Source organism: Hippocampus bargibanti, unplaced genomic scaffold (assembly GCF_051943395.1).
Source record: "Hippocampus bargibanti isolate YZ-2025 unplaced genomic scaffold, ASM5194339v1 Contig00142, whole genome shotgun sequence".
NCBI lineage: Eukaryota > Metazoa > Chordata > Actinopteri > Syngnathiformes > Syngnathidae > Hippocampus > Hippocampus bargibanti.
The window spans coordinates 1-12,853 of record NW_028297089.1 but is presented as its reverse complement, the minus strand read 5'-3'; the positions used below and the strand labels follow the sequence as shown (position 1 = coordinate 12,853).

General features: G+C 39.7%; 1 protein-coding gene across 1 annotated transcript in view; it reads right to left on the bottom strand.

Annotated features, from left to right (window-relative positions):
- The window catches only part of LOC148881201 (serine/threonine-protein kinase BRSK2-like), a 36,083-nt gene extending 32,180 nt beyond the window's left edge, over positions 1–3,903 (bottom strand). The window contains exons 1-2 of the mRNA XM_088989415.1: positions 3,729–3,903; positions 3,044–3,160 (exon numbers count right to left, since the gene is read on the bottom strand). Coding sequence (XP_088845541.1) covers positions 3,044–3,090 — 47 coding nt within the window. The 5' untranslated portion in view covers positions 3,091–3,160; positions 3,729–3,903. The remainder of the gene's footprint in view (positions 1–3,043; positions 3,161–3,728) is intronic.
- Positions 3,904–12,853: the final 8,950 nt, after the last annotated feature.

Genomic DNA, 12,853 nt, shown 5'->3' with positions numbered 1-12,853 from the left:
TCACTTGTATAAGTGTCAGATTAGAATACTGCAGACTAAATAGACACTAATTTCACCATAAAAGTTAAAACCATGAAGAAATCATTTCATTCTGAAAACAAATATTTCTCTTGCTCTGCAAATGCGTTTAAGGCAATAAAAACTTCATATGATCCCCACAGAAGGCTAATTCATGTTTCCATTTGTATAAGTGTCAGATTAGCACTCTGCAGCCTAAATAGACACTAATTTCATCATAAAAGTTAAACCCTGAAGAAAACATTTCATTCTGAAAACGTATATTTCTCTTGCTCTGAAAATGCGTTTAAAGCAATAAAAAGTTCACATGATAGACACAGCTCAACAAAAGGCTGAATCATCATGTTTTACACTTGTATACGTGTCAGATTAGCACTCTGCAGCCTAAATACACACAAATTTCATTATAAAATATAAAATCGTGAAGAAAACATTTTTCTCTTGCTCTGAAAATGCCTTTATGGCAATATCGATGAGAAGGTTTCTTCAGCCGTCATCTGTACAAAAGTGACTTTTGTACAGATGACGGCTGAAGAAACCTTCTCATCGATGGACCACTCCTGTACGACTGAGAGCTTACACAGACCTTTATGGCAATACAAACTTCATATGATCTCCATAGCTAAAAAAGGCTTAACTTGTATAAATGTCACATCAACACTGTGCAGCCAGCCTATTTAGACACTAATTTCATCATAAAACTTCAAACCATGAAGAAAACATTTAGTTCAGAAAACGTGTTTCACTTGCTCTGAAAATGCGTTTAAGGCAATAATAAGTTGATATGATCCTCACAGCTAAAGAAAAGGCGAATCTTCATGTTTTTACTTGTATAAATGTCAGATTAGCCCTCTGGAGCCTAAATAGATACATTATAAAAGTTCAAACAATGCAGAAAAAAATTGTGTTCAAAAACGTGTTTCTCTTGCTCTGAAAATGCGTTTAAGGCAATAAAAAGTTCACATGATCATCACAGCTAAATAGAAGGATGAATCTTCATGTTTTCACTTGTATAAGTGTCAGATTAGCACTCCTCAGCCTAAATAGATACATTATAAAAGTTAAAACAATGCAGAAAAAATTGTGTTCAGAAAACGTGTTTCTCTTGCTCTGAAAATGCGTTTAAGGCAATAAAAAGTTCACATGATCATCACAGCTAAACAGAAGGCTATATCTTCATGTTTTCACTTGTATAAGTGTCAGATTAGCACTCTGCAGCCTAAATACACACAAATTTCATCATAAAACATAAAACCATGAAGAAAACATTTACTTCAGAAAACGTGTTTCTCTTGCTCTGAAAATGCCTTTAAGGCAATAAAAAGCTCATGATTTTTACAGAGAAAAAAAAAGGCTGAATCTTCGTGTTTTGACTTGTATAAGTGTCAAATTATCCATCTGCAGCCTAAATAGATACATCATGAAAGTTCAAACAATGCAGAAAACATTTTGTTCAGAAAACGTGTTTCTCTTGCTCTGAAAATGTGTTTAAGGCAATAAAAAGTTCACATGATCATCATAGCTAAATTGAAGGCTGAATCTTCATGTTTTCACTTTTATAAATGTCAGATTAGCACTATGCAGCCTAAATTGACATTAACTTCATCATAAAATTTAAAACCGTGAAGAAAACATTAAATTCAGAAAACGTGTTTCTCTTGCTCTGAAAATGCGTTTAAGGCAATTAAAAAGTTCAAATGATCATCACAGCTAAACAGAAGGCTATATCTTCAGGTTTTCACTTGTATAAGTGTCAGATTAGCACTATGCAGCCTAAATACACACACATTTCATCATAAAACATAAAACCATGAAGAAAACATTTACTTCAGAAAACGTTTTTCTCTTGCTCTGAAAATGCGTTTAAGGCAATAAAAAGTTCACATGATCATCACAGCTAAACGGAAGGCTGAATCTTCATGTTTTCACTTGTGCAAGTGTCAGATTAGTACTCTGCATCCTAAATTGACACTAACTTCATCATAAAACTTAAAACCATGAAGAAAACATTTTGTTCAGTAAACGTGTTTCTCTTGCTCTGAAAATGCGTTTAAGGCAATAAAAAGTTCATATGATGCTCACAGCTAAACAAAAGGATTAATCTTCATGATTTCGCTTGTATAAATGTCAGATTAGCACTGTACAGCCTAAATGATACTTAATTCATCATAAACCTAAAACCATAAAGAAAAAATTGAATTCATAAAACGTGTTTCTCTTGCTCTGAAAATGCGTTTAAGGCAATAAAAAGTTCACATGATCATCACAGCTAAACGGAAGGCTGAATCTTCATGTTTTCACTTGTGTAAGTGTCAGATTAGTACTCTGCAGCCTAAATTGACACTAACTTCATCATAAAACTTAAAACCATGAAGAAAACATTTTGTTCAGAAAACGTATTTCTCTTGCTCTGAAAATGCGTTTAAGGCAATAAAAAGTTCATATGATCCTCACAGCTAAACAAAAGGATTAATGTTCGTGTTTTCGCTTGTATAAATGTCAGATTAGCACTGTACAGCCTAAATGATACTTAATTCATCATAAAACGTAAAACCATAAAGAAAAAATTGAATTCATAAAACGTGTTTCTCTTGCTCTGAAAATGCGTTTAAGGCAATAAAAAGTTCACATGATCATCACAGCTAAACGGAAGGCTGAATCTTCATGTTTATCACTCTGCAGCCTAAATACACACACATTTCATCATAAAACGTAAAACCATAAAGAAAAAATTGAATTCATAAAACGTGTTTCTCTTGCTCTGAAAATGCGTTTAAGGCAATAAAAAGCTGATATGATTCTTACAGCGAAAAAAAGGCTGAATCTTCCTGTTTTGACTTGTATAAGTGTCAAATTAGCCCGCTGCAGCCTCTTATCTTTATCCCTTTATACTCAACAGTATGGTATGTGCAATGCACTTTGTTTAGAATCTAACCGTAAATAAAAATGTAATTCAAACTTGATCAAAACCTTGGAAATATTAAAAAAAAGGATGTGCCTTTCTTTAGGTATTTTAAACACTCACCCACAGCTTGTCTCCAGCAGACTCTCCCCGACCTGCAGAGACGCCATGCCAAAGTCTGCTATCCGAATATTGTTCTTCTCATCTAATAACAAATTCTCTGGCTTTAAGTCTCGGTGGCTGGATGAGAGGATGCAAAAGACAAAAAAGGGTTACAAATGTCAAACCCATTAAAATTGCTCTTGATATAGCTGTCATGTTTACCCTTGTTCGCAGAGCAGTTTGGTAACTTCAATAATGCAGATTGAAAACATTTAGGAACTGTAATGAATTTATGATTGACATTCTGTGTAAGGCAATGTTAATCAATTGCTGTGTCCCCGTGACCCACATCTTTCTATTCTTGCCAATTTGAGACAGATTTTATGGAAATTGCAAAGAATATCCCAATAATAATTTTATAAACAACAATATATTTGATGAGAAAATATATGTCCAGCGTATCCCATTTCTAAACAAATGATAAACCACAAAAAGCATCTAGGAAGCTGTAATGCATGATCAAAAATGAAATATATTCAAAGCACATAAGGACATATTTTCTTTATCATCCTACCAGCATTTTTGTCAATCATCTGGTTAGGCGGGGTGTGGTCTTATGTCGGCCCCTGTTGTACTGATGAAAAACTATGGCCCCCTGGAGCATTTAAGTTGCCCATCCCTGGGTTAGATATGAAAGGTGACACACCATATGGAGTGGCTGTGGCAGAAGTCCAAAGCTGAAATGATCTGTCGGAAGAATTTCCGCGCTTCTTGAGGCGTGAGTCGGACTTTCTTCACAAGGTAGTCAAAGAGCTCTCCACCAGACACATGCTCAAGTACAAGGTAACTGCAAAGAGGCAAGATTTTGCACTTTAAACTTATCCTTGAGTATTTCCACTACCTCAACGAAACTATACTTTTTGGTTTTCTACTTCTTTCATAATTTTTCTTGCTGTAGTTTAAGAAAGTTTCCATTGTGAGTCAAATAAATGTTTTCTTATCTTTTCTCGTTTGAGTACCTTTACATGTGAACTGAGTATATTCAACAACATCAATGTTTTTCATTGTATCATAACAAATATTGAATTTATTCAGAATCTAACAAAAACAACGTAGCCACAAGGGGGCACAAGCCAGTGTCTTATTGTGCCGGTCCCAAGCCCGGATAAATACAGAGGGTTGTGTCAGGAAGGGCATCCGACGTAAAAAAAAATAATTGCCAAAACAAATATGCGAATCAAACCTATGAATCCCATACCAGATCGGTCGAGGCCCGGGTTAACAATGGCCGCAATTGGTACTGTTGACCTTCAGGGTGCCAGTGGAAAATGGACTACCACCCTTTTCCTTTGGTAACTGTCGTGTCGTCAGTCTAATCCTTGTTCGCTTACCTCCCCAGATAAATCTTGTGATCAGTTTGTCCCATTCCACAAATTGTTTTTGTGGTATGGGTATTGGTAGCGACTGGTAGAGATAGCAACCTTGAAAGAATATTCATTTTCACTATTTCAATCCTGGATCTTAAATCTAGGATGGGTGTTGACGATCTCCCCACGTCTGCCTTAATGACTCGGTTAATCTTTGTATAGTTTGATTCAAACAGTTTGTCTATGTGCTTTGTGATGTACACGCCGAGATACTTTACTCTTTCAGCATCCCACCTTAATTTGTAATTTCCCTTAATTGACTTTGATGGAGTGTAATTTAGTGCTAGGATTTGTGTTTTAGTCACATTCAGTCTATATCCTGAGTAGTGTTCATATTCTTCTCGTTGTTGCATCAGTATCGGGAGGCTATCTTCCGGTTGTGTCAAATATATTATCAGATCATCAGCAAACAGGCTGAGTTTATGTTCTGAGTCTCTCCTCTCCACACCCTTGATGTTGTGGTTCTGTCTGATTGCTTGGGCTAGGGGTTCATTGAAGATATTGAATAATGTTGGTGAGAGGCAACATCCTTGTCTTGTCGATCTTTCTAGTATTATTCGGTCTGTCAGGCTGCCATTCACTTTCACTCTTGCAGTTGGCCCATTATATAGTGTTTCTATATTTCTAATTGAATCTTTGTTAAAGCCGAATTTACCCATGACTTTGCATAGATAGGCCCAGCGGTCACTATCAAATGCCTTTTCTGCATCCGTGCTCACCAACATTGCACTTGTTCCCGCCTTGTGGATCGCCTCCACCATGTGTATAGTTTTTCTTATATTATCCTGGGCCTGTCTATTTTTAATGAAACCTGTCTGTTCTCTATTGATAATATCGGGCATGACTGTCTCATATCTTTTTGACATAATCGAAGTATATATTTTATAGTCGACATTAAGTATGGATATTGGTCTGAAGCTCCTGCATAACTCTTTATTTTTACCCTCTTTTGGTATTATAGAGACTGATAGAGTGTTTATGCACATTAGTAAACATATTACGTTATTTCATGTTTAGATTAAGTAAACATATGTTTTTTCATGTTTAGCTTAGTATATATTATGAATTGTGCACGTTTAATTTCAGTCTAATTTAGTTAAATAAAACTATCAGTCTTATTAGTTCAATAGTCGTTGGGAAAAAGCAACAGCTCCAACTCCAATCGGAGACCCGCCCAACACTGAGTTGTTCGTAACCGATTGGACGGGAAAGGTCGACTTGTCCGCAACTGATTGGACAACAGATCGCCACTCTGTATGTTTAAAAACTTGTCAGAGCGGGAGCTCGGTCTTTTTGTCTTTTTGTCTCTTTGTCTCTTTGTTCTCTCTTTGCTCGTGTGCTCATGTCTTCGCCCCACCGAGACGAGAAGTGCCTTTTCTGTCTCATTAGAATAAAGTAGTTTTTTGTTCACCATCTATCGTACTTGCTGATATTTTTATCAAGTGAACTCCCGACAATACCCGAACCAGGAAAGACAGACAAGAAGTTTTAACCGAACATTAATTGGTGCCGAAAAACCCATGCCAGTCTACCAGCCTGGACTTCTGAGTAGTGCCACCAGCCAGCGTCTTTCAACGGGAGACGGGTACTTCCCGGTGGTCTGCTCGTTAAGGGATTTCAACGGGCGAGAGTGGAAGAAAGTCGTTCCTTCACTGGACCTGCCTCTTGACTGTCGCAGTGAGAGCGGAGAACCCCCTCTTCGCTATAGCTTCTTGTGACTTTTTTTTTCACGAGAGGAACGGAAAAGAATCACTTCTTTTTCTTGTGGCGGCAAGACTCATCGTTCTGGCTGGAGGACTACACGGCAGTATTCAAAAGTTCACTAAGTAAGTAGCGCGCTAGCTAGCAGCCATTGTTTGAATGCATTGTGAGACTTCTCCTGGCCAGAGACGGTCTTTTCCACTTGACTCACGTACGAACCGGTGTGAAGCGATTTTCGTTAGGCAAGGTGGCCAACTGAGAATACGTATGCCGGCGGAGGAGTGCATATTAATGTGCACGAGATATCCACACGCCGAATTGTGATTCGGAAGTTTTCCAGCGAAAGAATATTGTTCACGAGGTGGTGATAGCTGGGATTCAGTTTGTGTGGTGGACCGCTTTTATTCTGAAAAGCGGAAGTATTTTAGGGCAGCTGCTATAGTACGGAGTCGAGAGGAAAGAAATAAGATCAAAAATACATTCTTAACTTGGTTTGTCTATGCTAGCATAGTGGCACAGAGAATGTTCTTTGTCTCGGAGAGAAAAAAGGGTGGGGGCGAAGTCATTTGAGCCGTTGGTGTGTGTGTGTGTGCGTGTGTGCGTAAAGCATTCCTTGTGTGTGTGCGTGAACGCGCATCCTGGCTGAGGATTGGCGCGAATCACTCCCTTTGTTCTTGGGTTTGAATCAACATCGCGAGGTGTGCTTCCTTTCTGGTGATAGTTAAAGAAGGAATTTGTTGTTGCAATCGTGAAAATGGGTGCTATTTTTTCTAAAAAGACCCCAATTTATAGGGACGTAGAGTTTATGTCCAAAAAGTTCCCAGGTAGCGAACTTTATTGCAAGAAGTGGATGGACTGTAGTACGTTCTCTGGTGCGTTGCAACTACAACCTTTGAAGGAAATCATGTTTCGATTGAAACTTCAGGAAGCATCCGCGATGAAAAAATCTCTTGGAAAGATACATGCCGAGATAATTGCCTGCGAAGCTTGGATTGCGCAAGCAAAAATCAGAGAGAGGGAAATGGAAGCCAAACGGATGAAAAAAGAGGAGAAAGCGATAGTTGCAATGTCTTCCAAAGTGAGCTCTGACGATGAGACTGTGGCTTCGTCGGTTGCACGTCCCAATGAAAAGTTGGTGGAAAATGGAAAGCAGCCATTGTTTCAATCCCCAGAGCTCCCCCACGGGAGGCGAGGGGGAGAGGCGGGGGGCTGCCCCGGGCAGGCGCCACAACCCCCCTCCTACCACTCCTTCTCTTCCCCCTCCTCCTTCTACCCCTCCTCCGCAGGGCTGAAGAAAGGGGAGGACGCCATTTGTTCGACCCCTGTGGGGCGGGTGGGCCCCCCTGGGTGGGCCCCCCCGGTGATGACTCCAAATGACTGTTGGGCAGACCAGCAGAATGGAGCGCTTATGACCCCTACTGGAGGAATACGAGGATTACAACCTGATATGGCAAATCAGATTGCTGCTGATTGTGTCTCTTCGCGTACAAGGAGCAAAGCAAATTGTTCTGGACAATTGTATCCGTTTGAAGAGTTGAATGGAATTAAAATGAATAATGGAAGCGACTGTGACGCTTTTCCACTTATTCAGGTAGCAAATCCTAATTCTTCAAGCATACATGATCAAACTATCTTGGTTTATCGGCCATGGGGCGACAGTGATGTCGCAGAGGCGTGTAAAGGACTAGGTAATGTTGTTGAAAATGCAGAAAGTTGGACTGAGAATTTTGAGGAATTATGTGCTTCTTATCAGTTGAATGGACAAGAAACACTTAAGGTTCTCAGGAGATGCTTGGGACACCATTGGAATCGGGTGAAAGGTGACTTTACTGGGAAAACATCGATGGGAACGAACATGACGTACGAAGAAGCGACAACCCAACGAAGATTGATTTGTGAAAACATCCGAACATTATGGAAAAAAACACCAAACTTTGGCTTGATTCAGAATTGTAGACAGTTACGTGGGGAAGATATTAACATTTTTCGGGGACGCTTGGAAAATGTTTTTCGAAACCACTGCTGTATTCCTGAATCTGCTGATGAGAATTCCATATATGTCAACCAATTCAAGCAAACATTTTTGCAGAATTTGACGCCGGAAATTGGAGATTTCATTCGCAAACATTATGTCCAACACCGGACTGGAAGGTTGGTTGATCTCATGGAGTGGGCAATACACGCCCAAGAAGTGGTGAGAAAAAAGTGGGGAAATGGTGCAGATTCGCCGATGGAACATGTGATGGCATCTACCATGGGTAACATAATGGAGAACGTGTTATACCAGGATCGGATGAAGAGACGGATGCCGCACAATGATCGATGCTACAGTTGTGGCAGTGTAGGGCATATTTCTCGCCACTGCAAAAAGAAACCTATACCGAAAAGGAAACATGGGAAATCTTACAGACCTCCACCATATAATACGCGATATGGTGAAGGACAGAAAACAAAACATTCAGATTGACGTGAGGAACCCCATTTCAACACTGATGACAACAATCACAACAGTGAGAAATGGGAATCAATAAAACCAGTTGAAATCTTGGATTTGACTAATGTATTTGCCTTAACCTTACCGGAAAACGAAAAACCTTATTATTGGCTAAAAATCGGGAAAAAGAATGTCAAATTTCTTTGCGATAGTGGTGCATGCAGATCAGTGTTAAGAGACACCATTCCAGGTGTCACTCCGAGTCGACAACAAATTTCTGTGGTATCTGCAGATGGGAAAGTGACATTGTTACCGATTTCCAAACCAATAAAAATTTTAGATGAGGGACTAACTCCATACAAGGTCACTATGGTCTTGAGTGGAGAGTGTCCTATAAATTTGTTGGGGAGAGACCTGTTACAAAAATTGCAAATAGCTTTAATACCAACAGAAGAAGGGTATAAACCCAAAAAAGTGAATTTTCTGGAGTCCTTCGTAGTTGACGCTATAGGGGACCCAGTAAAGGTCGATTCACTAGAATTATGACTGATGGCCACTTTAGGGGCGGAGGACTTTCCAGACGTCCCTGCCACCCTTTGGTCATCGGGAAAAACTGATGTGGGCTTACTTAAAACAGCGAAACCAGTTGAAGTATTGCCTAAAACGACTTATCGACCAAGACTTAAACAATATCCATTAAAACAGGATGCTATTATTGGCATCACCCCTGTAATACGGGATATGGTGAAAGCTGGTATTTTGATTGAAGACCCAACTTGTGAATGTAATACACCGATATTTCCTGTTAAAAAAGTGGAATCTGGAGTTTGGAGAATGGTGCATGATTTACGACAGATAAATAAATCCATACAATCACGTGCTCCGTGTGTGCCAGACCCGCACACATTATTGAACAGTTTAAAACCTGACAAAAAATGGTTTACAGTAATTGATTTGAGCAATGCCTTTTTCTCCATTCCGTTACACAAAAATTCACGTCATTGGTTCGGATTTACATTTAATGGGAAAAAATATACATATACAAGATTACCACAAGGGTTTACAGATAGTCCTACAATTTTTTCACAGGAAATGTCTTCGTGTATTGCTGATTTTAAACATCCTGAATCTTCTCAGATTTTTTTGTATGTTGACGACATCTTAATTGCTTCACCGACTGAAGATGAGAACAAGACTGTATCAATAGCTTTGTTCCAATATTTAGCGAATACAGGTAACAAAGCTTCTTTGGATAAATTGCAGTTCTGTCAAGAAGAAGTAGTTTTCTTAGGACATCTTTTGTCAAGAAAGGGAAGAGAGTTGACAACTAAGAGAAAACAGACAATTTTGCAGGTTCCTCGACCTAAGACGAAAAAACAGATGATGACGTTTTTGGGACTGTGCAATTATTGCAGAACTTGGATTCCGCATTATGCACAAGTTACCCAACCATTATTGACACTTATATACCAAGACGAAATGGCACTGAAAGACTCTATTCAGTGGACCGAAGAGGGCAGTAAAGCATTTACAGAATTAAAAAATTTGATAGCAAACACTAGCGTCTTAGCTTTACCTGACTATGACAAACCTTTTGTTCAAACAGTTGACTGCAAAGACAAATACATGACTTCAGTCCTGTTACAAAAGCATGGACAAAAGCTGAGACCAGTTGCATTTTATTCTAAAAGAATGAATCGGATCCAAGCATTTTGTTGGCAAAATTGTGTAAAAATTTTTACAACAACAAAGAGGTCCACAGCACATGTACTGCCGCAGTCCTGTGTTCCCTTTGCAGGAACAGAGAGGCTGCTGGGCCCCCCGAAGGCGCTGATCAAGGTCTGCACCAAAGTCGGAGGGGCCATTCACAGTGCTGATAACAACGCCAACTGCCATCAAAATCGCCGAGAGATCCACCTGGGTGCATCAAAGCCACTGCAAAATCGTTCACCAACCAGATCCGGAGCAGGTGGAAGAGAGACGGAGCCAAACCACTCAATAGCCATGGGTTTGGTCCACATCATCTTGCTGTATGAATTGATGGAGGCAATCCAGATGACGCACGTAAAGCCTCCCATTCCATCAGCCTGCCAAACTCCACCATTGCAACCAACGATGACAGAAAAGTGCCCTAGCACATCCTGTAGCCTGCTTGCCACTACAAGATGCAGGAATCATCTCATTTCCTCTTAACATCCTCATGAACGAAGCACGACAAACTGGAAGTGATTACCCTCATGGTTCTTGGTACGCTCGTATCAAGTCAGGGAAGACTTGGACCACTGGTTGGGACTCCGTTGTGGTCCATTCTGAGCCCAAAACAAAATGGGTCCAAAATAGCTGTGCCCAAGAAGCAAAACGAATTGTCAGAAAGATAACTCGAGCGAACTGGTTAGGAACTGGAACTGGCACAATGACAGATATCCAACTCGTTATCGTAACCCACAAGGTTGCAGGATGCATGGACTTGAGACTCTGTCCTGATTTTCGTGAACATCACACTGGTTTTCCCGTAACTATATGCATCTTGTCATCTTTGACAACACCAGTCGTGACATCGCCTTTCCAGCGCAAACCACACATCAAACCGACAGCCTGGATGGAAACACCTGACAAAAAAGCCCAAAATTCAGGTGTCATGGACGCATTATATCAACCATTTGCAGGAGAAAAACATGACTGGAATCCGTTGTTATCAAACACGTGGTATCGTTATGCTACATTAATTGCTAAACAAAATAGGAAAAGTAATTGCTTTGTTTGTTCTTTTATGCCACATTCTGTAACGCAACAAAGAGTGCATTCAAAGGTATTTGGAGATAAAATGGCTCGAGCTGCGTATATGTTAATATCTTCGCATAAACCTGATCAACATTTTCCAGTTCTTCGCAATGCTTCGAGAGGAGAGATTGTTCCAAGTTTGGATACCATTTTGGAAACTGAAAATCAGGTTATGACCGAGAGCGGATTGAGATTACCAGTATGCGTTGCAATGTACGGTACAGGTCAAAATTTAGGTTTTATAGATGAGAATAGATGTTTATACGTGTTACCGTTAAACACCAATGTCACCATTTTACCTGTATCTTCACATCTTTGGTGGTTATGTGGTTGGAAAGTGTATTCTTTTATTCCTCCGAAAGCCTACGGTATGTGCGCACCTGTTACTGTAACTGACAATACTTTCATTGTTACCAGTCGTCCAGCACACCATCATGTGAAGAGAAGAGTGTCGTTTAAGCCCCACGATTCGATCTGGGGAACTGATGTTCCAGAACAATTCAAACACCATAGCACGGGAAGTAAGGTAATGTTAGCTCTTTTTCCACAAATTGGAGTAGCTAAAAACATGCTACGAATTGAAACAATTGACTACAGGTTTCAAGTGTTTGTAAACGCCAGTTTGGAAGTAGATGAAATGCAAAACACTGAAATTGCAGCAATTAGACAAATGGTGCTGCAAAATAGAATGGTTTTGGACCTTTTGACAGCCCCACAAGGGGGCGTCTGTGCTATGGTGGGTGATACTTGTTGTACGTACATACCCGAAGAAGCGAATTCCATAAACATGACTGATGCTCTGTCTGTTGTCAGGGATCTCAGAGATGCCATGGCCAAAGATCACCGGCCTGATCAACCGTGGATCTTTGACGGGCTCTTTGGGGGCTCTTGGTATAAGACTTTGCTCAGAATGTTTATCCCATTCGCAATTGTGATTGTACTTATTTTCTTAGTCATTGGTTGTATTATTCCATGCTTAAGAACAATGCTAATGAATATGATAACTAATTCCCAGGTGAATTACGCAAAGGTTTTTTATCAACAAATGCGTGAAGGGGACCCAGTGTTGTAGCTAGGGATAGTACACCATGGCCAGAGAGTGGTTGCTCCAAAGAACAAAAGCAAAAAAAGGAAACGGAGAGCCGAGAAGGAGTTTTCCTCATTAAAAACCCTCAAAAATGGAGAGGTTATATATCACAGCAGCAAAATTGTGATAGAGGTTTTTCGCCTTCTCCATGGTAAGTTAAATAATATTAGACGTTGGATAGATGAGATTAGAATGGTTCCCTGTGCAATTAGTATGACGTGCATGCATGAAAACTTTTGGAAATGTATGAACTGATGTTTAAATGTACAACAGGAGGGAATGATAGAGTGTTTATGCACATTAGTAAACATATTACGTTATTTCATGTTTAGATTAAGTAAACATATGTTTTTTCATGTTTAGCTTAGTATATATTATGAATTGTGCACGTTTAATTTCAG